Source organism: Pteropus vampyrus, unplaced genomic scaffold (genome assembly GCF_000151845.1).
Source record: "Pteropus vampyrus isolate Shadow unplaced genomic scaffold, Pvam_2.0 Scaffold20, whole genome shotgun sequence".
Lineage (NCBI taxonomy): Eukaryota > Metazoa > Chordata > Mammalia > Chiroptera > Pteropodidae > Pteropus > Pteropus vampyrus.
Genome location: NW_011888801.1, coordinates 14,421,356 through 14,449,319, shown reverse-complemented (window position 1 = coordinate 14,449,319; position 27,964 = coordinate 14,421,356). Strand labels below are relative to the sequence as shown.

At 41.5% G+C, this 27,964-nt stretch overlaps 1 protein-coding gene across 1 annotated transcript; it reads left to right on the top strand.

Annotated features, from left to right (window-relative positions):
- On the top strand, positions 1 to 27,964 carry CUNH10orf128 (chromosome unknown C10orf128 homolog). The gene is made up of 6 exons (XM_011355401.1): positions 1 to 51; positions 18,938 to 18,991; positions 19,852 to 19,992; positions 21,210 to 21,240; positions 22,442 to 22,465; positions 27,791 to 27,964. Exons 1-6 carry the CDS (start codon positions 6 to 8, stop codon positions 27,813 to 27,815), a joined length of 321 nt encoding a protein of 106 aa, XP_011353703.1. The 5' UTR covers positions 1 to 5; the 3' UTR covers positions 27,816 to 27,964.

Here is a 27,964-nt window from a genome sequence, read left to right as displayed (position 1 = left end):
CCAGCATGGGCTCTGTAGCCAGCATGCTGAGAGCCCTCCTCCTTCTCCTGGGTAAGTGAGGAGTATGGTAATGGGGTGGACATTTACTCTTCTGTAGTAGGGAGTGCCACTATCAGTGGGAAAGTTGGGGAGGGTTCACCCATCAGGCCTCAGTCTCTAAAGCATGGTTGTGTCCCTTTGGACAGATGGCTTTTCTCACTTTGACTGAGTAATGAGAAATGTTCTTGTCTATTTCATTCCACCTCCAACTTATAAATGCTTCTGGGCCAGGGGAGAATGGAAAAAGGTCATATAGCAGAAAGAGCTTTGGGCTTGGGACCTAGACTGGCATCTGGCTTTAAATTGTGGCTTCATTACCGACAAACTTTAGTAAACTTCTTAGAATTTCTGAGTATCAGTTTCTGAACCAATAAAATGATGATAATAATGTTTATCTTCTAGGATTGTGTGAAAAGTAAGTTCAACTTAATTAAGTCAAATCAAACTAATTACATAAAATGAGAAAATATAGGTATGTAGATGCTTCTCCATGGTTAATGGTGAACCAGTCTTATTATGGAATAAAGTAGGCTCTTAGTTGCCCAGAGGCATCTTTGTTTTTTAAAGTCATCTTTAATCCTGTGCATCAATAAAAGGAAGAAGGCAATGAGGCAGAGACTAATGGAAAAATAGGCCAGATATATAGAGAGAAACATAAGGCCAGAGAAGCAGACAAGAGAAACCAAGAGAAATAGAAATGGAAGCACAGAGTGATGGTTAGAGATATCCATAGAGATAGAGAAGGAAAGAATTATGGCACTTTACAAAATCCCCTTTGACATCAACTGTTATTTCTTAAAAAGGCAATTAACATCCCTCATGTGCAAAAAGATGCTCTTTCCCAGAACTTGCACTGGGTCAAGACTCAGAGGCAAGCAATCTGTCTCTAAACTTAATCTTCTGTCTCCAGAGCAATAGCCTGTATCCTGGACATGATGGTTACTCCCATGGGAAGAACTCTCACATATAACAGGACAAAAACCTTGGCCTCTGGGAGTGAACATATCAGACAGATGGACAGCCACAATATCTATCAGTTTACACATGGAAATGATCCCTGACAGTGGCAATGAAGGGATGGTGAGAACTAGCAAGCAAGAACTAAGATTCTACAGGGTAGCTAATGCAGTAAAGTGGTAGAAGGTGGCAAAAGTACTAACCTTTGTTTCTGCTTTTGCGCTATCTAGGTAGTCTGTCCTAGGGGAAAAAAAGGAAGTTAAATTTAAGAAACTTGATGAAAAATGTGCAGATTATACAAACAGACAATTCTTTAAAGAATTACAAACAGATAGTAAGCCTTTAAAATGCTTAAGCTCACAAATAATAAAAGAAATAATAACAGCTAACATTTTTTATTGCTTCTGTAGTCTGCTCAACTGTGTTCTTTGCTAATCACTTTACATGAGCTCATTCAGTCCCTACGACAAGGCTATGGAATAGGTCTGGCATTTTATAGATGAGGATTTAGTTACTTGGCCAAGGTATCACAGCTAGTTAGTGCTTTCAGAAACTATTTGTAGAAATAGTAGTGGTTAGGAGCGAGCCTCTGCTCTTAACTCCTTGCATGTTAGTTAGTTCATGCTCTGCTATTACCAGCTCAGAGAATGAGACAGGTTTTTCATCTTCTTTGTGTACAGTTTCCTCCTCTGTAATTTGGAGATAATGATAATACCTGCCTTAGAGGGTTGATGAGAGAATTCAGTCTGTTCCCATGTTTAAAGTATATAGCCGGAATCTGACAAGAGGTGAGCACTCTCTGCTGGATATTTGGGGAACTAATTGTTCCAATTGCCCCAGAAGGCAATCTGGCAATATGTGTCAAAATGTAAGCTGTTCACAACCTTCCATCCAGAAATTCCAACTCCAGGGTTTATCTTAATGAAATAATAGGGTAAAATCTCCCCAAATATTTAATAGAATGTTATTCAGCCTGGCTGATCATAGTAAAAACCAGAAACAAGTGATTATCAGCAGGAATATGGCTCGATTAATTGTTCTCTAAGGTCTAACAATATCCAGTATGTTTAAATGAAAGACACAAAGTTCTCAGAACTGACATGGACAGAGGAGGCGTGACAAAGTGATAACTATAGAGTTATAATCATATAGTTATATTTTGCATATGTTTGCTTACCTATCTAAAAATTGACTGGAAGGAAACATAACAAATAGTTAATAGTATCCTTTATTTTTTTTTAGGAAATAGGAATATGAAGCATTTTTTAGTTCCTCTGTATTGAAAATGTTCATAATGACCATATATATTCTTAATTCCAATAAATAAATTTCTATGAACAATAAAATAACATGATAACCTGTTGAAAGCAGTAAGAAAAAGGATTTTCCCTTTATAGACTGGTGAAAAGAACCTGAGGGATCATCTAGTACAACTTACTAACCAATGACCTGTAAGGGCAGGTTACCAGGCCAGTCACCCCAGAGAATGTGTGGGAACTGTGAGTAAAAGAGCAGGGAGAGGAGCATCTATGCCTAGTCATCCCAATGATGTCCAGGCTCTCATGGGACCCTGGGAAGAGAAACTAGGTCCACTATTTCCCATACACAGAGTAATTGGAGAATTTTTGAAAAACGTTTGAATATTCTGAAAATGTTTATTAAAACAAATCAATGTAACAAACATTCATGGACCCAACACCCTGAATTAACATATTAAAAAAAATTTATTTTAGATATATGTATTTTAAAGTAACTAGATGATAAATTGATTTACCTATCAAAGAAAAACAACATCAGTGATGGAGCTGAAGACAGCTCCCATCTCTGTCTTGTTTTCCTCCCTCCTTCTCCAGAGGAAGCAGCATCCCTGCTTTGACTGCCTTTCCTTCTTGTATTGCTTTCTAGATGTTTAAGAGTTGACCTGAATGCTAGCATAGCATACTCAACATGCTGCATTATCTGCCCATTTTGATAATGTGGATTAGACATTTTCATTGCAATCGCCTATAAGATTCTATTGAAACACTATATCATAATTAAGTTATCCATTTCGGTACTGATAGAATTTAGGTTGTTTTTAGCTTTTGCATGACTGCTAGTGCTGCTGCCATGTGATTTCTCAGACCCATTTCCTGGAACTCGTGTGCAGCTGATTTTTAAGGAGACCTGGAAGACAAGTTGCTGTATCATGGTTATGCACGATCTCCTTTTGTTGGACATTGCCAGGTTGCTCTCCACCAGTGAAGTCTGGACATGTCTGTTCCCCTACAGACTCAGTAATACTTGATATTGTCAGACTTCTCATTTTTTGCCAGTTGGAGGATTATAAAATATTATTGCCAAGTTTTATGGTTGTGTGTTCCTGACTACTAGTGAGAATAACCATTTTTCATATACTTATCAGACAGCTGTTTTTATTTTTTCTGCAGATTTCAAGTTAGTTTCGTTTGGTTATTGGTCTTTTGTGTATTTTTTTCTAGATATTAATTAATTATCTGTGTCATGTGTTATCTTTTATCTTTGTGGTATCCTTTGCTCTGCAGAAGTCTCTAAATGTGATGCAATCAAATTTCTCAGCAAGCAAGAGAGAGTTTGTGTGTGTGTGTGTGTGTGTGTGTGTGTGTGTGTGTGTGTGTGAGAGAGAGAGAGAGAGAGAGAGAGAGAGAGAGGTTTTATTCTTAGCCATTTGAAAGTAAGTTGTATACATCATGACTGTTTAAAAAAACCCTAAATAACATTAGTGTGCATTTCTTTAGAGATAATCTCTTATGTAACCACAGTATAGTTATCAACTTCAGGAAATTTAACATCGACAAAATATTTTCACATAATGTATCATAGTCCAATATTTTCAGTTGACCCAGCAATGCCCTTTGTAGCTTTTACTATACCTTAGCAGAGGAGCCAGAGGAGGATCAGGCATTGCATTTGGTAACCATATCTCTTTAGCCTTCTCTAATCTGGAACGGCTCCATAGTCTTTGCCTTTTATGGCATAGAAACTTTTATTTCTTTTTTTTTTTTTTTTTCATAGAACATTGCTCATTTGGGGGTTTGTATGATATCCTAATGATTGAATTCTGGTTATCTATCCCCCCCGAAAACTACATAACTGACCTGTGTCCTTCTCAGGGTTTTAAATTTGAAGCCATAGGATATCTACCTGAGAAAGGCTGATGTACTTTTGACATAAAAGATATATGACTAGGTTTCAGATTATGGTTGTCACAATTCTAAATAAACTATTCGTTGTCACCACATACAGAAAGAAATCTAACTATGGGCAGTGAATATACCATGCAAAATATATATGACTTACTGTTGAATTGTACACTTGAAATTTACTGGATTTCGTTAACCAATGTCACCATGATAAAATTTTAAAAATAAATAAACTATTTGTCGTTTAATTGCCAACCGATCAATATTTTTAATTTTGCTAAAATATTGCTCCATGAATAGCTATTAAAAATATCTGGTACAATTTTGAGACATTTCATTAAAGGTTTGCACCTTCTTTCTTAAAAAGCTGACATATAAAATATTCCTATGAACTCTAATTCCAACCAAATGTCAGCCATCTGTCTCCATTTTAATTCTGTTGGAAAGCACCCGCTGAAATCTATGTATTATTGTAATCATGATACTAAAAGAAACACAATATCACTTTAATTATGTTCTAGTTGCTTAAAACATTCTTCATTGAAGGAGCCAGAGTTATTGAAGAGAACAGAGGCTTTTTCCTCCCCTTAATTTATAATGAAAAGATGGCAGAGGCCAGGGTAAAGAGAATTAAATTTGTTTTCATCTTACAAGTCAAAGTCATCACTTTATTTCTTGGCTCTTAGTCCCTGAGATCTTTGTAAAAATCTTTCCTGACAGCTTTTCCCCTGTTCCAGATTCTTGCCAGAAAATGGTTCAGAATCCTGTGGTGTGTGGATTTCAGTGAGAAATAATTCTTGATGTGTTATTTTTCTTTTGATGTATAACAAATTACCACACATGTAACAAAAGAAAACTAATATACCAGGGTCTCTCAGAATGTCCACAGAAGGTAAAGGAAGAGGCTAGAATACCAGGAAGGCAAGGAGAAATTTCCTGATAGAGCAAGAATTCTCTTCATGACTTTTGCTCATTTTCTAATTGGATAGCTTGTTTTTTTTTTCTTTTATTATCAAATTTTGAGAGCTCTTATTATATTCGGCATATGAACCCTTTAGGTCTCATATATAATGGAGAGCAACTTGGCAATATCCAACAAAAGGAGATATTTTCTTTAGGTCTCTTCGCTTGTCTTTTCATTCTTTTCACAGGGTCTTTCATAGAACAAAAGTATTTAATTTTAATTAAGTCTAATTTAGTGATTTTTTTATGGATCATATTTTTGATATGTCTGAGTTTTCACCAAGCCCCAACTCTCCAAGGTTTTTTCTTACATTTCTCTTAAAAGTTATGTAGTTTTATATTTTATATTTAAATTCATAATCCATTTTAAGTTTATTTGTGAATTTAGGTCCAGGTACTTTATTTACTTTTTTCTATAAATGCCCAATTACTCCAGCATGATTAGTTGAAAAAACTAATCTTCCACTATTGAATTGATTTTGCTCCTTTGTAAAAAATCAGTTGGTCATACTCGTGTGGACTATTTCTGTGTTATCTTTTCTTTCCCATTGATATGCGTATCTGTCCCTTTGCCAATATCACACAGTATTGATTTCTGTAGGTATACAAATTTCAAGATGGTAGAGTAATCCCTTCTACCTTATTCTTTTTCTAAAATTTTTTTTAGCAATTCTAGTTTACCTTTCAATAATCTTACCCATATCAATAAAAAATCTTGCTGGGATTTTGATAGAAATTTTATTAAATCTATAGAGCAATTTGGGGAGATTTGACATCTTTATAATATTTAGTTTTCCATGAACTTGATATATATTTCCATTTATTAAGTTTCTCTTTTATTTCTCTTATCAACATTGTGGAGTTTTTAATATGAGACCTGTACATATGTTATTAGACTTACACCTTAAGGTTTTTTTTTTTGAGTGATTATAAATTATATTGTATTTATTCTTTTTTCTTTCTATGTGTAACTGTTAGTATTTAGAAGTACAATTGTTTCATATGTGTTGATCTTGTATCCTATCACCTTGCTGAACTCACTTATTAGTTCTAGAACTTATTTTTTAAATACCTTGGGATTTTCTACATAGACCATGCTATTATCTGCAAATAGAGACAGTTGTATTTCTTCCTTTCTAAAAGATATGCCTTTTATTTTATTTTCTTGCCTTATTGGACTGGCAAGAACTTCCAGTACAATGTTGAAGAGTCATGGTGATGTCTTTGCCTTGTTCTTGATCTTAGCAGGAAAGCATCCTGTTTCTCACTATTAAGTATGATGCTAGTTAGAAAATTTTTTGTAGATATTCTTTATCAGGTTGAAGAAGTTTCCCTCTATTCCTAGTTTTCTGAGAGTTTTTGTCATGAATAGGTATAGAATTTTGTCAAATGCTTTTCCTGCATCAGTTGATATGGTCATGTGATTTTTTCTTAGCTTGTAAGTATGGCAGATTACATTGACAGATTTTTGAATATTGAACAAATCTCGCATCCCTAAATAGACTCTGTTTGTTCATGATGTGTAATTCTTTTATCTTGTGAATTCTATTTGATAACATCTAGGAAAGGGTTTTGAATCCGTTTTCACAAAGGATACTAGTCTGTAATTTTCTTTTCTTGCATGTTTTTTGTCTGGTTTTAAGGTTACAGCAATGCTGGCTTCATAAAATAAATTAAGGAGTGTGCTCTCCTCTTCTATTTTCTGAATGGGATTGTGTAGTGTTGGTGTTAATTTTTCTTTAAACATTTATTAAAATTCTCCCATGAGACTCTCTGGGCCTACAGATACCTTTTTTGGGAGTTTGTACATTATGAATTCAAATTTCTTATTAGTTAAAGAACTATTCGAAGTATCTATTTCATATTGGGTGAATTGTGGTAGTTCCTACTTTTTGAGGAATTGGTTCATTTTATCCACATCATCAGTTTTTATGTGTAGAATTGTTCATAGTATTCCCAGTATTCTTTCTGATGTCTGCAGTGTCTATGGTGACATTCCTGTTTCATTTTTGATATTTGCAATTGGAGTCTTCTCTCTTCCTTTGTTAGTCTTGCTAGAGATGTGTCAATTTGATTAATCTTTTCAAAGAAGCAGTTTTTTGTTTAACTGATTTTCTCTATTGTTTTTCTTTTTTCAATTTCACTGAATTCTGCTCTTGTTTTTATTATTTACTTTCTTCTGTTTACTCTGGCTTTAAATTGATGTTCTTCTGGTTTCTTCAAGTGGGATGTAGATTATTAATTTTCCTCTTTTCTAATGTAAAAAAAAAATAGTGTTATAAATTGTCCTCTCAACACTGCTTTAGCTATGTCCCTCAAATTTTGATGCGTGTTTTCATTTTCATTCAGTTAATAAATGTTTTGATTTCTCTTGGGACTTCCTCTTTGACCCATGAATTATTTAGGAGTATTTTTAGTTTCTAAGTGTTTGGAAATTTTTCTGTTATCTTTCCATTATTTATTTCCAGTTGAGTCTATTATGATCAGAGAACACATTTTGTATGATTTAAATTCTTCTAAATTTGTTGAGATTTGACCCAGGGTATAGTCTATCTTGATGTATCTTCTATGAGTGCTTGAAGAGAATGTGTATTCTGCTGGTGTTGGATTCTGTTACTTGAATTTTTTAAATATCATTACTGATTTTCTGTCTAATTGTTCTATCAATTGTTGAGAGAAGGTTGCTGAAGACTTCAATAATAATTGTATATTTGTCTATTTTTCCTTTAAGTTTTATCAGTTTTGCTTCACATATTTTGCAGCTATTGTTTGATGCATATACATTTAGGATTACTGTGTCTATTTGGTGGATTGACTCTTTTATCATTATGTAATGTAATATAATTTAAATTAATATAATGTAATGTAATATCACTGGCTCTGATAATTTTCTTTGATCTGAAATTCATCCAATATTAATACAGCCACTCTTTTTTTAAAAATTATGTTTGCATGACATTTCTTTTTCTATACCTCTACTTTCAATATACCTGGAGTGAGTTTCTTGTAGACAAAATATAGTTCAGTCATTTGTAAATTGACTTTGCAAATGTTTTTAATTGCCAAATTTAGGCAATTTATGTTTAATATAGTATTCAATATGTTAAAGCCTTCTGTCTGGCAATTTATGTTTTTATTTCTGTTTGGTCTCCATTTGTAATTTTATTTTTCTTACCTTTCTTTGTGCACTGGAACAGTTTTCAGAATTTCATTTTGATTAGTCTGTAGTGCTTCTGAGTGTATTGATTTCCATAGCTTTTTTAGTGGTTGCCTTATCACATTATATATACATAGTACATCACAGTTTGCTGGTGCCAACACTTTAACAGTTTGAGTAAAATGTAGGAATTGTGCCACTATGTCTCTTTACTCTCTTAAATATTTCTTCTACATATAATGAGAACTACATCAGACATATTATTATCTTTTACCTTCAACACTCACACATAATTTAGAAATCTTAGAGGGGAATGAAAGTCTATTTTATTGACTCATATTTTTATGAGCTGTGACAGACACGAACTCTAAGCCGCACCCCACTCTCAGGACACTGCCATTTCCAGTGAGGCTCCCAAGGTCCTGAGCCAGTTCATCATTTTTCTCCACCTTTCATGATCTTCTTATGCTGATTTTTAATATACTGTCTAGAATTTTTAGCTATACTTAGTGAGAGGAACAGAGAAAAGTAAGCCTATTCCAATCTTTTCCCAAAATGAGTTGTTAAGAGGCTGGGGAAGGGGTGATTTGGGGGAGTGTTCTTTGAGGAGGGGTTTGGGCTACCTCACATCTTTAAGACACACATCCCTGATCCTGAGGCTCCTGAAGGGAGAAAATGCCCCATGAGGTGAAGACAGGAGGGACTACCTCTGCAGAGTGCCTGCCAAGAAATTCCTGTTGTCCTCATACTCTGGATGGAGCCAGAGATGAGAGGCTGAGAAGCTGGAGCTGACTTGGCTGATGCTCAAGTCTGTAGACTTTTCACTCCCAAATTAAACCACTTGTACTTCCTCTTTAAAGTCACTATAACCATCTCTGTCACACCAAGGCCCTCATTTATACACAAAAATTGCTTGAACTGCTTCTTTTATTAAATTTGATTCCACAAAATAACCAGCTGATTGTTCTCGGTAAGATGAACTGGGCTAGCTCTCTCTTGCTTGTCTGAATGAAACAGATGAGCAGCTGGGGAATTTCTGTCTGGAACTTGGCGGTACCCATCTCTGAGATCTGTGAAAGCTTGTGCAAACCCTCAGGTCACATCGTCAAGCAGTCAGTATGCAAGGGAAGAGGTTAAGAGCCTGGAGCTGAGCCCATGGGCTATCCCCAAGGACCAGGACAGATAGACATTGGGGCTTTCTCTTACATTAAGCAAATATTGATTTTCACCAGGCATTGCTGGGACACAAAGATAGTGAGTTGGGCTCCAATCTGAAGGAACTGATAATCTATGGGGAGGACAGTTGCATTGTGGTGTGTTAAGAGTAGAAATGAAGAAAACAAGGAGAGAATTAGAGAGGAGTCCGTAATCCAAATTAGAGTATCTGGGAGGGGTTCCTGGAAGAAGAGTTTTGTTGAGAGCAAATTAATTTGCCTTTACCTGGTTGCAATCCTTCAGTAGCTTCCCACTACTGCCAAGACAGACCAAAGCATTTACTGTGTCCACAGGACCCCCCAGATCTGTCATGTGGTCCACCCAGTGTTCTTGCTCCTGAGCCCCACCAATATCTGTCAAATTCCTATCCAGTCTCTAGGCCTCCTCATATCATCTTCCCTATGTGGAATGTGTGCTGCCCCCTCCCCAGGGCCTGGGAGATGCTGTCCCACAGTGCTCCCCACAATCCTAGTAGCATATCTGTTTTCTTGCATGTCTGTTTGGGATCTTGTTTCTCCCTGTACTGTCATCTCTGTCAGGGCAGAAATCTGGTCTCGCCAGGCTACCACTCAGCTATATCCAGTAACTGACACTTGTTTGTGAGTTGAGTAGTTCATGAAGGGGAACCTCAACTTCTAGAAACTAGACTGTAGGAAGACATCAGGTTGGGACAGGAGAGATGGGGGTGAAGACAGCATGGAGTGGAGGGGAGTGTGAGATGAGACTCAAAAGTAAGCACAAGCCAGTGGAAGAGGGCTTGGTGGGCCTTATTCTGCAGGGCATTTAGGCAATCTTAGAGGAAAAGTCCCCCAGCTGCAGTGTAGCAGGCAGGCTGGTGGCAAAAAGACTTCCCAGGCAAGAGAACACAGGCTAGATTTGTCTAAGGTCATTCCAGCAGAGTCTATGCTGGCTTCTGAGGCTGCATTACATGACTCACTCCAGCTTCTCCACTAGAAGCTGCATGTGGCTAAATTGCCTTGTCTGTCACAATTTTTGGCTGACCTGTGCTTAGCCCCTCAGAAGACAGTGTTGGACAGGGTAGCTAAGCTGACCCAGGGAAGGCTTGGGAGACATTCAGAGAACATCCTTGAGGTGACCTTGAGGTATGAAAAGAGACACTCCCAAGTTTCAGGTGAGCCACACATGGCACATTATGAAACTGCAGTCAGCTTGAAGCCACTGTCTACCGTCCATGCGGGCGTGAGACTCTTCTTTGGAGACAGACCAACCCAGCTTCGAGCCTCAGAGCCCTCTTATTCAGGTGTGTGATCTTGAGAGGGTAAAATGATGACCATGGTGCGTCCCATAGGGGAAACCACAGCCTGAATGGGGCTATGGGAACTAGACAGCAAGAGAGGGAGAGCTTTTATTTCAGTAGCCAACAAGCATTCTTAAGCAGACCCAATTTCCAGGTAACCAGGTACAGAGTAGTAGGATCTGCTGGGAGTCCCTAATCTTTGAAGGTCCAGTAATTCCAGGAGGCCTAACTAGGCCCAGTGTCCTCCTGCTCTGCCCAGAAGACTTTGTCAGCTCTTGGGGCCCTCAGCAGAACTAAGCTTCCCCTTTGGGAAGGTGACCCCTGAAGAATAGACTGCTGGGCCCCACAGGGAAAGTGAGCTGGGCCCTGTGTGTTGCTTGATTTACAACTTTTAAATATTTAGACATGTGGCATGCCCTGGCTCTGCAAATGTTAGAAGCTGCCTTAGAAAAGATAACTGTGATGGGTACCAGGCATAGACCAAGGCCCATGGTAGGTCTCAGTGACCCTCCTTTCTGGTAGATAGAGGCAAATGGCTTGGTGTTGCCAAGGTCATGGGGTTCTGATGTTGGCTGGTATCACTGCTTCCTCTGCAGCATTATGGCTTCTTCACTGTGGGCCGGGCCAGCTGTCATCCCTCAGCCCCGCCCCCTGGGTATATGCTTCCTTAGCAAGGTCCCTGAGGACTCCTGAGCGAAGCTTCCCAGAGACTGAAGAACACAGTATGAATATTGCATGAATAATAACTCCACCACTTAGCAGTTATGCAGCGCTTTCCTCATCCACAACACTTCACCATCATTAATTAGTTATTCTGCACTGCTTCCAGCATCCCCTGACTTTTTTGCAAATCCTCACTCTTGAAAACAGGACTTCTCTGATCTGAAGCCCTGATGGTGAGTGTGTGAGCCATCCCCCACCTGGAGTCATGCAGCCTTCTGGAGGCCTCTGCTTGGTTCTGCAACATCAGAGACCTGAGCTCTTGATGGGGAAGCCTATCTCTTTTCTGATGTGAGCACCTACCCAGAGCTGCCTCCTGGTATGATCTGCTCTCCATATCTCCTATGGTCACAGGAAGGCCGAGGACCTCCTCTCAAGTGGGTGGCTTACTGCTTATGGAGGACACCCCAGTCGGTACCCATACACCCTCAGGGGGGCCAAGAGCCACACTCTGTATGTGGCTGGACAGGCTTCCTGTTGTCAGCCCCAATGCAGAGGGTCCACTGAACTGGGAGCCATGTCATGTCTGGCTGAACAGTGGCAGAAATGAGACTCAGATATTCTGATTCCAAGTATCATTCCTTCCCACCCACCATGGGTGCACAGAAAGGTTTCATGCCCCACAGAGATGTTCAAAGATGGAGCAAACCCCTCCATAAGTGAGTAGAGTTAGCAGGGTGTTCTGGCTGTGGGTCTGCTGGCCCAGCCCTCCCTGGACACTACCACCTACCCATCTAGGGCAGCCTCAAGCTCTCCTGGCTTCTAACGCCTCTGGCTCCCTCAGAGTTTCAGTAGTTCCCTGGCCACATGTGATAGCATTTGCATGTCACTACCTCCTGGATAGCATGGACCTGAGACACCCTACTTCCCCCTTTTGGGAGTGCTCCCCAGGCCTGGGGTACCCTGGTTCTACCTTGGGCTGAAGCCGGCTCCCTGTCTCTAGCCACTCCATTAGCCTGGAAAAGTATTGATCAGTTTGGCTTCTGTAGCTGAGTGTTTTAATCCCAGTATGTGAATCTTTAAGAATTAATTAGCAAAGATTGCTCAGGAAAAACAAAGTGGGAACAAGTTTTGATACTGTCTGGTCACCAACCATTATTGTTTTTCTCTTAATTACGATGCTATTTGTGGAAGCTGGAGGCATTTTTCCCTTGTGCTTCATAGCCTCAGGTTAGACTCTCCATCTTCCTGGTGGCCTTTTGTGGCCTCTTGTGTCCAGCTCCTGCCCAGGGTGGCCATGCCCTAGCTAGTGGTTCCCTCTCTGTCCTCTGGAAAGCCTTGAGAGCCTCACTTTACCTGTGCCCTCTAGATGCTCTGAACTGCTAAGCTGCCTTCTTTATTCCCAAGCTCTCAGGCTCTCTTAGGGCCCCTGGCCTTTGCTGGCTCTTCTTCCTCTGCCTGGACACCTTCCCTGCCTGTCCGCATTCCCACCCTTCCTCCACCATCTTCACCAGCTCTTACTTGTCCTTTTATTTTTAATTTAAATAACACACCAAGGGATCTTCTCTGTCTCCTCCAGTATATGTTAGGTCCACCTTGGTCCTTCTGGGTGGCTAATGGCTGTGTATTTCCATGTGTTAACAGGGGCCCCTGTATGTGGCATTCGTTACTCACTGTCCATCTTCTAGGTGTTAAGGCCACTGCTGGCCAAAGCCCAGTGGTGCTCAGCTAGGTGTGGGGAGCAAGTACTCTAGCCGACTCACTGTGCTGCTGTCTTGCCATGAATGGGGATTTGTGTCCCAAAACCCCTTTCCCCTTTGGAGCACGTCTGCTTTGCTCTCTCTTTCCTATATTTCCTTTTGCTTTCCATCTCTTAAACCTGCACAACTCTGGCAAGTGTGAGTTCTGCCCCAAGTCTAGGTGCTTTCAGAGGAAGAAAAGAACACCAACTGCTGAGTAGGATATCCTGTTTACTTGAAGCTTGGCAGCTGCAGTCTCTTTAATGAGACCTGAAGAGGGTATCGAGGAAGACCAGTTTCAAGTGGTTTCTAGGCTTGTGAACAGGAAGCCTGGGGTTCCTGCAAGTCATAGCCAGGTCAAAGGAAAGCTCTAGACCCCAGTGCAAACCCAGCAACCTCTGCAGAACCCAGGACAACTCAGTGATGCTCCAGCATTCTGCCCAGAGAAGGCCTGGAGCCTCCATTCTGCATTAGGGCTTCATGTATTTGATTTCCAGCATCAATGGAGGGACGAATTGGCCAGGGCCACTGACTTTGCTTTTCTAAGAAGTAGACTCATCCATGAGCTCTGAGGAAGAAATAAGACTGTGAGCACCCACAGTACCCAAACCACCACAACTAGAGAAGCAGGTCTCGTGTTCTGCTGGGACCCCCAAGTCAGTTTAGGTTGCAGGGAGCCTTGGCACAAATGGGCAGAAAGAAAGTAGCTGTCTTGGTGAGTCCTTTCTATATGTCAGGGTCTTACATCCCTATTTTTGGATGAGAAAAGTGAGGCCCAGGATCAAATCATGGCATAAAGCATAGTTGAACCATCCACTTACACTCTACACTCCAAATTCTCTTTCCAATCTTCTCTCCTAGAGAAATCCTGTCTGTGCAGTACTCAGACCCGCAGTCTCAGGCAGGGAAGACAGAGGCATCCACAGCAATGGCAGCTGTGTGTGTGCCGTGTGTGTTCCACACAGGGCTGCATGTTTATTTCATGAGTGTCCCTACTCTCAGAGTTGCAGGAGCAATGTTGTCACTCAAATCATTTTTTTTTTTTTTGTGGCTGAACTTTACTTCCCTCCTGAGCTCTGTTATCACTCAGTACTAGAAACTTGGTCTTATCACTTCAAGCCACTTTTTTTGGGGGGGTAACTTCCCAGTCAGTTCAGGATTCTCCCCTTCCACCTTCTCCTTGCATCTCTCAGGGGGAGAAATTAAGTTCCAGGGAGTCTCACATGTCATCCTGGTCCTGGGAGAAACAGTTTACCCTCGGATCTCTGAGTAGTATCCTTCATGCCACAGAACAAACTTTGGGGCAGTACAAATGGGCAGGGCAGAGGTATGATAAGGTGGCAGGGCTGATCCTGGACTAAAAGAGAGCAAGGGGACTTGCAGAGGAGGTGGCTTTGTGCTGTCTTGAAGAGTGAGTAAGACCTTTCCACAGGGATAAGAAAGGCATTGCATCAAAGGAAGCAGCATATAGGCTCAGAGGTGCACAGAGCTGCTTAGTTTGCAGATCCTAGTTGGGTTATTTGAGGCTGTGCCATGAGCTCCGTGTTTGCAGCCAGTATTCTCTGCTCCCATCCCTGTCTTGCTGTGTTGATTTCCAAGGATGCTCTATGAAGGAGCTGCTGACACGTAAGTTGTCAAGACTCTTCTAACTGGAGATGACAATTACTTAGATCAGATAAGTTTAAGATAAAGAATGTTTTTCCTTACCAAAGTGACTGAAAAGTAAAGAAGAGGTGCTTCAGGCACAGCTGGATTCAGGGGTTCAAAAGTTATCTTTAGGTCTTGGTCTCAGCCTGACTCTCTTCTGGGGAATTTCAATCTCAGCAAGTTTCCGCCACCCCATGGACGGCCTTCCCTCAATCTACAGTTACCAATTCTGGAAGATACTTCTTTTTTTAAATATTTTCCCTGAAGTCCCAGAGTTGAGACTTTCTGCCCTGCTCCTTGACCAGTTACTGCTGACAGGAAGAAGGAATATGCTAATTAATCAGATATGGGTCATAGGTCTGTTCTGGAGCCAGCTTGAGGGAATCACATGCAGGTGGCTCCCACAAGGAAAACCAGCCAGCAGCTGAGGAGTCAAGGGAGGTGGGCAAGCCATACAGCAAGTGTCCACCCAACATATCCTGTTCAGAATTCCTTCAGTTTGTGGAGAACAAGGTTTGCAGAAAGGTGCTGGACATCATCAGTGACACTCTGATCTTTTCTTCAGTGTAAATCTTATTTCCCTTGTCACTCTGTGAGCTCCTTCTTAGGTTGCTCTGGGGTCCCCCTTGACACCAGGGCCCCCCAAAATACACTGTAGTACTTCATCTCTATGTGTGGACTGTTAGGAGAAGATAGATGTCTCTTCTAGACATTTGAAACCCTTTCCTCTAGCTGAGAACATTGGAATTCATGAGATCTAAAGTTAGGAGCCATTCTGCAATGTTTAAGTTCCAAGATGAAAATGGCCAGGCATCAATTGACAAACACTCAAGGCAGCCTCTCCCTATTTTTAGTTCAGATACTTATAGAACAACATCTGAGTGTGTGCACACCCACCACCCAACACTGGAACCACACAGCCTGATTCTGCCCAAATAAGGGTGCAGAAGAGTACCAGCCTCCATTGAGGGTGGGCCCAACAAATGTTGTGTATAGCACGAGAGGTCTGAATGTCACAGATGGGCTCTCAGAGGGTCAAATTCCAACTGAGATGGGTCAAGGCCATGTTGCATCTTCAGCTCCACCCACCTGGAGCAGCCCTGCTTCTGTCTTTCTCTATTGGGTCCCTCTTCATCCTAAGGGAGTGGGTCCCAGGGAGCTACCATCTTGGGGAAGTAGGACCCAGGAACCTCAGGGCAATTTATTCTTTCAGGAGGCTCCTTCTTCTTGAGAAACCACTTGCAAGAGCAGGCTGTGCTTTACAGGACTGAGTTGGAAGGGGCTGGAAACCAGCTCTTTTGGCAAGGAGGGGTAGAGTATATCTGGCAACAGCATGTTTAAATGGTCATGAGGAGGAAGCAGAGACCCTAGACTCAGAGCCATAAGTGCCTTTGTGCACTTTAGAAAAAGGTACCATCCTCTGGTTAGGTATAACTTCAGATGTGTGCTTTGTGAGAGCTTCTGGGTGCAGGGTCCAACCTGGGCACACGAGGAGACTATGTTGGTGAGGCTGCTCTGAAACCTCAGCAGGCCCATCTAGAGGCGTCCCCCAGCTCTGCTATAGGCAGCAGCAAGTGCAGTGCTCAGGGGCCTCTGCTCCTGCCCTCTGTACCTTGCTCAGTGCAGATAGTCTAAGGAATGCTGACAGTCGAGTCAGATTTGGCCAGCACTATGCCTACTACTGTCCCATGAATCTGCTGGCCAACAGGGTTCCTGCATGCCCCAGGGAGACCAGCCTTGGATCAGCCTGTCCTTGCTTAACCCCCTTGGACTCTTCACTGAGTCCTAGAGCCTATCCTCTGAATACTATGCTCCTTCCTCCTGTTTACAAGAGAACCCAGAGAATTCCAGTTAAAAAATTGCAGTGGCTTCTGGTTTCCTCCTGGGTCTCTCACAGATCTGAACTCAAGAGCACTGGGAGACCTCTGGCTGTGCTCACAGTTGAGCCCTGCTAACGCCATTCATCCTCCAGCTACTTTGCAGAACCAGGGGAAAGTCAGTGCTGGGGGCTCACTGGGAGTCTATGGCTGGGGAGGGACTCCCTCAGCTCATGACCCTGGCAGGAGCTGAGGGTGGGATCAATGGGCTGGTGTGCTCATGATGGATCTTCACCCAGGGGCTACTTAGAACCCAGGGCAGAGACTCAGGGTGCAGGGGGAAGGCTTCACAGAGAGATTTTTCTCCCCAAGGAGGGGAAAGGCTGCCGCCAAGTGGCCATGGGCTGGCCAGCAGGAATTCCTGAGAGGGGATGTGTGTGGCCTGTTTGAGTGCACAGCGTGGTCCATCACCCAGGTTTGTCTGCCTGCAGCTTTCAGAGCAGTGGCCCCATGGAAAGCATTCACTCATTTCCTGATGGTGAACCTGAGGCAGGAGAGCCTGGAGAGATTGTTTGGAGCCAGGAACTAGGAGCGGCCTCAGGGCTTAGGGCAGATACAGGATGGAGAATGAAAGATGGTGACCCTGCATTGAGGGCAAGGAGTAGAGGCTGAGCTGAGCCCCAGCCATGGGCTCCCTGCCAAGGAGGGCAGAGCTGAGAGTTCAGGACTACACTTTTGGTGGATGAGGTTGAGGAAAGATGCTGGGCAGCTTGGTTCTATTGGGGAGCGCAGGGCCAGGCCTTTTTTGACACTAGACATTTTCTCCTCTTTCCTTCTTGCTCTTCCTGTCAGGGGTCTGAACTTCTCAGGCACAGCCTCCATGCGTGTCTCTGTGTATGTGCACATCTCCTTGTGTTTCTCTATGTGTGCCTCTCTCTATTTCTCTGGCTCTTTCTGTCTCACTCATCCTGATCTGTGTCCTTTTTTTTTTTTTCTCCATTCAAGTTTTATCTCAAGCTTGCATGAAGGTTTTATGCTGCATATTCCTTGTGGAGAAGGATAGTCGGAGCCAAGAGAGATGTCTCTGTGTGAGGGGGGCAGGGACAGGCTGCCCCTTAGTGAGCCTGGCCCCACTTGCCAGATGCCCTGCCTTCTGTCCAGTAAAGTTAAAGAGAGGGCAGACTGGTGTCAAGAAAGGAGCCAGGGTGAGCGTGCAGCACACATAACTCTGACTTTCGGTCATCAGTTTGGAAGTCAGCTCCAAGCCACAGCCACTTGGTTTAGTAAACTCGGTTTGACCATGTGCAAAATACAAGGCTTTTTCCATCTGTGAAATGATTTTCAACCTAGTTGGAGCAACAGGATTAATGTAAAGAAAAAAGGAGCTCAGTGGGGACTCAAGAACTGAAAAAAACAGGGTTATATTGTGCACGATGGTGTCTGTGGTACGTGTGTGGGCCCAATGTGGAGGCATGCATTCTCAGGCAAAGAGAGGACTTACTGAATTTCCAAGAGGACTTGTTAGTAGAACAAGGCTGTATACTTTTAATTCAGAATCCCCCAACTTTATCCATTTACTAAGTAAGGCCACCAGACAAATCCTAAACCCCATTATGACAATTCTTTCACCACCAAAAACACACAGAGTAAAGATGTCTTCCACAGAGTGTCAGCCCAACATGCACATCACCCTGGGCAGCGTTGAATGTGGTCAGCACACGTGCCATAGGGGGAACATCTTTGCTGCTTTCATGAGCAAGTGCCTCAGTCATTGTTTGACCTACAGAAGGCCAGGGCGGGTGAAATGGGCTAAGCTTGGGAAGGTCTGGTATCCCAACAAAGTCACCTGTTCCCTTTTATGAGAAACAAGGAAAGCCACAGGAAAGCTTGAACCTGAGAATCAGACTTGGGCCTCCCCATCCATGACCCACCCCCAACCTAATCTCCCTAGCCCTTGGCCTTAATGGTGTTGGCGTTGGCATTATTCTGTTAGCTCCCTGGGACTTGTGTTTGCAGGGCATCCTTGGAGTTCAGACCCTTGCCCTGCCACTTTCTGCTTCTCCTGGCCCTTGGGTACATCATCCATGCTTTCCGTTCTTCATTCATCAGTTGATGATGGTAATAGCACCTATCTCATAGAGTTCTTGCTGTAAGTATCAAAATAAGTGGCCAATTAATGTGTGCCTTTTTCTCCAAGGCCCACAGCTCTACTTTAGCTCTTCTAGGGATTGTCTGCAGGGATCATGGCCCTAATTGTGTGCCACATCTCCTGTCTATGAGTTCAAACCCTGTCTAACCAGACTCTGGGTATTCTTTTTTCGCAGATGTGGGAGGAGCTCAAGTGTTAGCAACGGACAAGTCTGCTAGGGCCGAAACTGGTAGGTCACTTCCCAGCTTATTCTACATGGGAGGCAAGAGGCAGGAAGGAGGCACTTCAAAGGCCTGGGCAGGTGGGGACATGCTGGTATTGATTTCTTGCCAGTCATCACAAAATAAGGGCAGCACTCACCTCCAGGCCTACCTCAGTGGCTAACACACAGCTTTGTCCTGGGAACATGGTCCTGCCCGAGAGCCTGTCCTCAAAGGGGACATGAGTCATCAGGGTCACTTTTGTCCATGCTCTATGAGATAAGCAGCTCAAGCACCCACAGCACCCTGAACTGCAGCCATGATCCCCAGACAGCTGGCTCTGCCATGCTTCTGTGCTCTCACCTCGACCTGCACAGACTTAGCTCCTCTTCACCTCAGAGCTCACCTCACAGGGCAAGGAGTAATTTGCATGTCAGCTTCTCTGGGAAAGCTGCTGACCCTCATGTCAGTCTAGCCTGCTCTAGTTACCTGACATTAGAGTGAGCCCTTGTCTTTCTCAGCTAAAGTCACATTCCCCAAGGGAGAGCTAGGTCTCCTTCATTTGCCTTCAGTACTCACCACAGAGCAGACAATTAATACATACTTCATAAATGAATTAATGAAGGGATAAGTGAGGAAGAACTATAGGAGGCCAGAAAAATGAGCCATAAGCCACTTGGGAGTGATTTCCATAGCTGAAGGGGTCCAGATGTGAATATGCCCCCAGGAGAGTGGAAAATTAGGTTGTCTTCAGTAGGTCAGAGTGTGGAATTTCAAGATCCGCACACATGACTTTGGACTTCATCTCAAATGTAAAGGGAGCCACAGAAGACCTTTGCAGGGTGGTGATCAATTGAAGACCATTGTTCAATTCATCCTTACACTTTAGATATCAAATATGCCATCATCGGGACAGCTCTGGGTGTTGCCATATCGGCCGTCTTCCTAGCCCTGAAGTACTGCATGATCAAGAAGCACTTGTTTGATAATGATTCCTCAGACCTAAGAAGCACACACCTGGGATACAATGGTGAGGGGACAGTGACACTCAGCCTGGGTTTTGCCACTGATGAGGCACAGAAGGCCACTCCAGAACACTGGCTAGAGAAAGAATAAAAACCATGGGCTGAAAAGAAATGCAGTGACATCCTTGTGTCTCTGTCTCTGTCTGTCCATTTATGTGTCTCTCTTTGTGTATTTTTCTGTTTATAACTTCTAATATATCTAAGTCAGATTTGCTGGAGAAAGGTGAGGAAGAGAGCTGAGTTGGCTGCACACAGAAATTTATATTTTCATCCAAATGATGTGATCAGATAAAATTGATCTTCTGGAGGTGATGAGGCTGATCCTAGCATGGGTGGTGGAAGGTGCTTTCAGCCCTGATTATGCGGGCCAAATTGTCTTTTTTTTCCCATAAATTGGGAAAGTTCTCATGATTCATGCAGAGCTGAGCTTATGTGAACCCAAAGTAGTTCTGTGTCTTATGACACCTACAGGGAGGCACATCCCATGCAGACACTAAATTCAGTTTGTGAATTTTGCCAGCAAAATGCAAGTGATTTGCACCCCTTTCTCTCAAGGTGGGACCTGCAAAAATCATCTCAGATAAGACTGCTTAATGGGATGATATGCAGTTTTCCATGAGGTTTTTCTGAGGATGAGGAGAAAGCCACCTCACTGTATCTCTAAAAAATTCAATGATTATTTTTGAAGATACACAGAATGTATATGGGGCAGTGGGTCTGTGCCAGGAAGAGGGGGAGCTGCAGCACTCAGGGGTTTCCTGAGATGCTAGCGTGTCCATTTGCACGAGGAGCTTAATTAGTCATAGGAGTTTGTTTACCATTGATTTTGTATCCCTGCGAATAAGGAGGGAGAGCAAATATCCTCTTTATCACATAGCAGAAGACATGCCAGATCTCCTGAGGACAAAAGGGCCCAGGAGCTGCAAGTGGAGGGGGAGGTGAGGAATGACTGGGGGAGGGCCTCTAGGGAAGGCTCAGTCCCACCTGCATGTTGAGCTAAAGGGGCTCAGTGATGGGATCTGGACAGAGAAGCTCTGACAGAGCCAAATGTCAGGGCAGAGCACTCAGCCCAAGACCACCATTCCCAGTGGTCCCAACCCACAGAACCTCTTATCCCTGCCTGAGTCTGGTTGGCTCTGAACCCCTTCCTCTTGCTTGGCATTGAGTGAGCTGCATATCCATCACAGCGCTTCCTTTCTAATGCCCTGTTCTCTTTGTTTAGACACCATTGAGCTAAAGAAGAGAATCCCAAGGTAAGGTCACTGCTGTGGTATCATTTCTCTGCTGTTTTATCCATTCTGCTCCCCTGCTTGTCATCCTAGGCCTTTTCTCTACTCTAAAATGCTTCCTAGGGGACTAGAATGCACCTGTGGTCCCTCCTCCCAGTGGGCAAGTGTCATTAGAGGAAGGGGTTGGCATAGGGTACAGTAGCCAAAAGGGCTTGGGCTTCCCTCTGTGCACCCTGTATGGCAAAGGCACCCTCGGCTGTAGACTGTAGCCAGTTCTGGTACTGCGTTAGGACAATAGAGTGGTCAGTTAGAGATTTTGGCATAGCGATCTTATCACTGCCCATGGATGAGTGATGCTCTCTTGGCCAGCCAAACCACCCACATGCACCACTTGGTTTTGGAAACTCCAGTGCCCCTGGAAGTCTCCAGAGCTTGTCAGACTCTGTTTCAAGGACATCTTCGTATCGAAATTCACAAAAATGAAAGATTTCACGAAGCTAAATTCTTAATCCTGTGTATGTATATATGTATGCAGGTGTGCTAATGGAACAAGGGACTAGGAGAGGCTGTGATGATGCATAATAAATGACTGACATACGTGTGTGTGTGTGTGTGTGTGTGTGTGTGTGTATGAAGATGCTGCTGTAAACGATAAAACACAAACAAGTAGTCACTGTGGTTTTATGTTGCTATATATGATTATGTTAGAGGAGCATCTTGGTTCTGTGTGTTTGGAAGTTCTGGATTATTCTGTCACATCAGAGATATAGGAGGCAATGTCCACAATCTAGAAGAGGTGGCTGCAGTAGTCATTCATCAATAAATGCTGCGAAAGTGAAGTACAGGAATGGAGATGTGAAGGGAGCAGGAAGAAGGCAGGTTGGTGGAAGAAAGGAAGAAAGAAATAAAGGACAGGGGAGAGGTGGCTGGCTGGCTGGAGCTTTTCTCCTGGGGATATATTCTCCCAAGGGAATATATCCTGGAATTGATCTTGGCCTGGGTCTTATCAGAGCTCTTCTACAAATGGAGGAATTTTCTAAGAGAAGGAAGGCACAATTCAAGTTTCTAAAACTAACACTAGATGGTGTCAGGCTGAGTCGGTAAGAAGTTAGACCCGAAAGAAAAAGCTAAGGGCAAGTAAACCATTCTACTGTAGCAAAAATTTTTACGTGCTTTCTCTCATTTAGGAATGATTTAGAAAACATCCTATTCTCCTATTTTCTAGGTTAAACCTCGACTATCCTGAAAGGTAAGTTAAAAGGGTGAAAGTCAGCCCCTCTCCGTAGTGGCTGGCAGCTCTATTTATTGCATGCTCCAGGAAGGGTGGGAGGGGACTGCTAGCCATGGGCCTGACGTCCTTGTGTCAGGATGGCAGTGAAACCAGGACTCAGTGTCTCTTCGGGACATTTGTAGAAAATCTCAGTAGGTGGTACTTTGGCAAGATCTTAAAAGAAACTGTGGGCATTTTCCTGATTAGAGCTGAGAAAACTGGGTTTTAACAGCAAGATAACTTTATTTTTTATTTACCAAGATCTTCTCTTGACAGAGGCAAATCAAACCATTAGCCAACTCAGTCCAGGGGATGAAAAAAACATTCCAGAACTTTTCTTTGCGTCATCAAACTATTCATTTAGCTAAGTGTCTGTTTTTCACCTCTGCTTTGGGGTCTCAAGTGAACAAGACGAATACGCAGGGCAGGGCCTGCAGGAGGTGAACACAGCCATGGGTCACTGGCTGAAGGAGCCCTGCTCCTAGAAAAGGAGGCAACTCCTCCAGATTTGTCCAAATCTTTCATTCACAATTCACATTCCTTAGGCCTGCTTTCCCGAACCACATGAGCTACCCACATGCTCTCATCTTCCTTTTTAAAAATCTTCAAATCCACAGAAAAATTGAAAGAACAGTGTAGTAAAAACACACTCTTCACCTAGATTCACAAATTAACATTTTGCCCCATTTGCTTTATCTCTGTATATGCATAGTTCTTCTAATCCACTTAAAAACTAGCATAGAATAGATACCATGATATTTCGCCCCTAAGTACATGCCATGTTATCTCCCACTCCATCATAATACAATGACCACACCTTAAAAAATAAGTGATCATTTTATATCATCTATTATACAGCTCATATTCAAATTTCTCTGATTGTTTCAAAGTATCTTTTATAGCTCTGTTTTTCCAAGCCAGGATCCATTGTATTTTATTTTGTCTCTTTTTAGTCTTTTTTAGTGTTGAACAACCCCTCTGCCTTTTTTTCACCATGGCATTGTCAATTTTGAAGTACCTAAGCCCATTGTCTTGTATGATGTCCCATTTTCTGGCATTGTCTGATTGTGTCCTCCTGAGTAAATTCAGATTAAGAATTTTGTCAAGAATACCACAGAGGCGACATTGCATATCTTTTATTACATTGCATCAGAAGCATATGATGCCAGGCTTTCTCATTGTTGGTGATGCTGTGTTTGATTGCTTGGTCATGAAAGTGACAGCTGGATCTCTGCATTGTTGAAATAAAATTTACTCTTTGAAGTAAATAATATGACGGTGGTACTAAGACCATATGAACATTCTGACCCCTAACAATTCTTCACCTAGTGATTTGATATCTCTTTATGGGAATTATAAGATACTAAGCTTCTAATTCTAGCATTCCTTCTACATTTAATAGCTGGCATTCTTCTAAAAGAAATACTTTTTTCCCCTCCTTTTCTCTTTCTCTTTTCTCTTTTCAACATAGGAATAATGTTGTTGAACATTATTCCTATGGACTCTGATGTGTTTTAATTCATTGCCATCATGTATCTTTTTATATTCAAATTAAATCCAAGTTTGTCCAGTACAAGTCATTTCTTAATGGTGTTTGATGGGACCTTATTAGTCATTGAGCATTTCCTAGACTTCTGACACAACAGAATAATCCAGGTTCACTTTGTACTGTCCTTGCTCAGACCTGAAATAACCCATTTTTCCTAGGATCCCTGTTTTCCTCTCTCCCTCTCTTCCTTTGTTTCTTTTTTTGACTTGGAATAGTTTTTAGAAACCAAGATCTAGGCACAATGTGTACTCATGGCTACTGGGGTATTATCGCTTTTAGGCCCCCTCAATGGATAGAGTCAAGAAATGTGTATTTAAATCACAAACTAAATACCTTAAGGTTCTTCTTAAACTTTTCTCATTCCATATGTCTACTTGGCCTTCTCCAAAATCAAAATCTATTTCTCAATCATATAAAGGTTTTTACCCTTTTGCTCTATCCTATAATACACACAAAATACTTTCAGAATTACATTATACAATTACAAACTTATTTTGTAACTCAAAGATTTTCTTGCAGTTCTTTTTCTTAGAATTTAGCTTTTTATATGTACAGAGTATTGTGTTGAAATTGAATTTTTTTCTCTGTGTGGTTATGCTATCAATTTGATATAGTTAGAAACATTTGTTTCAGTCTCTATGCTGTTTTCATGTTTTCCTTATTAATCCTCTTAGTTTAACTTATTTTTTTGAGTATGTAAAACATGTATAGAGTTCAAAGAAAAAAACATATGTAAACAGGCAAACTCAGAGAAATCTTGCTCCCATACCCGTCCTGTCCACCATGCTTTGAGGTAACTGTTCTCAGTAGTTTCTGCTTTATCCTTACTCTGTTTGTTTTACAAAATATATTTAATTAAAATATTTTTACATATATACAATATTCTATAAAATTAAAAGAATGTTTATATATGTACATAGATATAATTTTTTTCCAGTTTTTGTGCAAGTTTATTTTTTATTTGAATCTCTGATCCACTTAGCATTTATTGTGGTGTCTAGTATAAGATAGAGACACAATTTTATCTTTTTCTCAAATGGCAATCCAGTTATTTTAATATCATTTTTAAAAACTACCCTATTTTTTGCAATGTTATATTTGCCACCCTTATCGTATTCTAAATTTCCAGATGTACTTGGACAATTTCTAGACTTTATATTATTCTCCAATTGTATTTGTAATTATTCAGGTGCTACTACATGCTTTTTACTTCTGGTGGCTTCATGGTACACTCTACCATCTGGCAGGGCTGGTCTTTCATGCCACTGTGTTTTCTTTTCAGGGGCACACTCCTGCTCTTCTGTCCTAGCTATTCTTGTATGTTCGTTTTTCTATATGAACTTTAGAATCAACTTCAGAATCTGTCTAGGGAAAGAAACATCTTGGTATTTTGAGAGGATTGCATTATATTCATGTATTAAATGGAAGACAATTGACTTCCTTACAAGGCTAAGCAGTTGTTCACAGAAAAGAGACTTTTTTTTTTATGAGTCTGTTTTTGTGTCAGGAGGATTTTCAGATTTTACTCATGGATTTTTCACATTTCCTGTTTATTCCTAAATATTTTATAATTTTATTGCCTTTTTAAGTGGAATTTCCCTTATGTCTCCTACTTGGTCATTGATTGCTTACGAATTTCTTTTTGGTATGTTAACATTATAGCAGCTGCCTTATTGAATGCTTTTATTGTATGTGTTCATTTTCTTCTTGATCTTTTATTTGCCACCTTTATCATGTTCTAAATTTTATGATCATATCATCTGCCAAATTTTAGATCTTCTTTCCCAATTCTAATGCCTCTAATTGATTTTCCACTCTGATTGCATTGGCTAAATAATAGTGGAAACCATGTATATACTTGTTTTGTGCCTGATCTTAGTGAAAAATCTACTAGATGTTTCCATTAAGTAAGATGCTGGCTTTAGGGCTGAAGTAAATGTATTTTATACTGTTAATGGAAAAATTCATCAATTCCTACTTTATTGAGTTTTTAAAATCAGAAACATGTGTTGAATTTGGTCAAAAGACTTTTCAGCATTAGTAGGTATTAAATTAACCACAGAAGATATCCTCTGGGACTGTCCTAGGCAAACCAGGACATATAGGGATCTTTGTTATTAGTTTTGTTTTGTTCTTTTTTCCTTCTCTTCTTATTAGTTTGTATAATTTTTGTAAAATATGGTAGAAGATTTGGAATTAGGCAGCCAATATAATCCTACAGTTTCCAAAAATCTCTTTTTCTTTCTCTTGATAACCAGCCTAGGTGTGCAACCTAATTCACCTACTAAACCAGTCAAAATATGCTATTCCAGAGCCTGTCCAGCTTATCTTTTCCTGCAGGTTGTGCCTTGCTCTCTAGGGGCTGGTTACATACCCATCTGAAGAGGAATCATTGCCCTGTCAGAGAACAATATCCTCCATGAGGTGGCCTACAGGTGCCACTTCCTCAGCTCTGGTCAACAGGGATGAAAGGAGACTCCTCTTCTGGTCTGCCTATCTTCTCTGAGCATCAGAAACTCAAGTGCAAATACCGGCTAGATTTAGCCACTGTATCCTCTTCTTAATAACACCTGAAGAGGCCCTTTGAACTCAGGACTTCTTAAAGACAATAGGAGGGATGAATTTTCTGTTAGGCCCCTGGATCTCTAGACCAGCTTAAACTCTATGTTCTCCTGGATCCATCATATTTTAAAGAAGAAGCACAAACACCTGACAGAATTTAGGCCCTCTCTTGGAATCCCTTTCTCCACCTCTCTTTCCTACTATCCTTGCTTATTTCCAACTTGCTTGTCTTCCATCTTGGATCTTCTGTCATTAAGATCCCAACCTTGACCTTGGTCTTCCACACATGGGGTAGGTAGGTACGTGCTATCCCTTTTAGGGCTATTGACTTAGCTTGAACCATTGATGGTTAACTCTGACCCATCTTTCTACTATTGTTGCCCCTTCTCCCACAGGAGATATTAGTTAGACATCAAGATATTAAAACTGAATACACACTGTGGAATGGCATTAAACAAGTATGCAATGTAAGCATAAATATGACATTCTGTTATAACTACAAATAATGTTTATGTGAAACCACAATGAAGTGTTGGTGTGAGTTCAGTCTCAACGTGGAGGTGTTGGTGAGGCCCTCAGCTGAAAGGGGCCACAGCAGGGTCTCTGCCCTACTTTTGTCCCAAGCTCTATTATATTAGGGTCTGGTTTAGTGATCTCAACTTTTCTTCTCTGTTCCTGGTTTTACATATATATACACACACATACACTACAATTTCCTACCACCCAAGCTGATACACAAAGTATGAAGAAGTATGAAGTCTGTAACAGTGTATAGTTCAGACTTGAATGTATCAGTTTCCAGTTACATTCCCATAGGTCTATCTGCCCTGTTCTTCGTAGCATCTGCCCAGATGTGTGCAAACTCTTCAAGTACACAAAGTGGCTCTTTCCTCTAGGTATGCCTATTAACCTTGGAGAATGAATTCTTCCATTTGTGTTGCCAAAGTGGATGAGGTATAGTAGCCTTGGTTTGACAGGTTGAGCTCTACCTGAAAAACTCTCCTCTTTACCTAGATGCCACTGATTTTCAGATCCCTTTCTATGTTTAAGGGGAAATGTCTCACCTGGCTAAGATTCGCTGATGAGCCTTTTCATTCTTGTTTAATTGTGTATGCCACATAAGCACATGTCATGATTAGTTAGAGCATAATCACTCTGTTGTAAGACTTCCAGATGGTTCTCTTCCTTTCCAGACATGCACAAGTGATTGAACTCTAAGTGAGCAGCCACTTCAGAAGGGGTTTGGTAATCTAGACAACTGTCCACTGCAGTTTTGAGGATGTCTTGAATTTGAGTGTCCAAAGCTGATGATAGACCTTCACATGAAATTCAACAACCAGAGCAAATAATAGAATAAACAGAATCTA

Bases quoted from the DNA above. Each gene is read 5' to 3' on its own strand.
- CUNH10orf128 (XM_011355401.1), top strand. From the start codon at position 6: ATGGGCTCTGTAGCCAGCATGCTGAGAGCCCTCCTCCTTCTCCTGG. The intron at 18,992-19,851 runs GTAGGTCACTTC...CTTACACTTTAG, and splicing joins GTCTGCTAGGGCCGAAACTG to ATATCAAATATGCCATCATC. The intron at 22,466-27,790 runs GTAAGTTAAAAG...CTTCCTTTCCAG, and splicing joins AACCTCGACTATCCTGAAAG to ACATGCACAAGTGATTGAAC.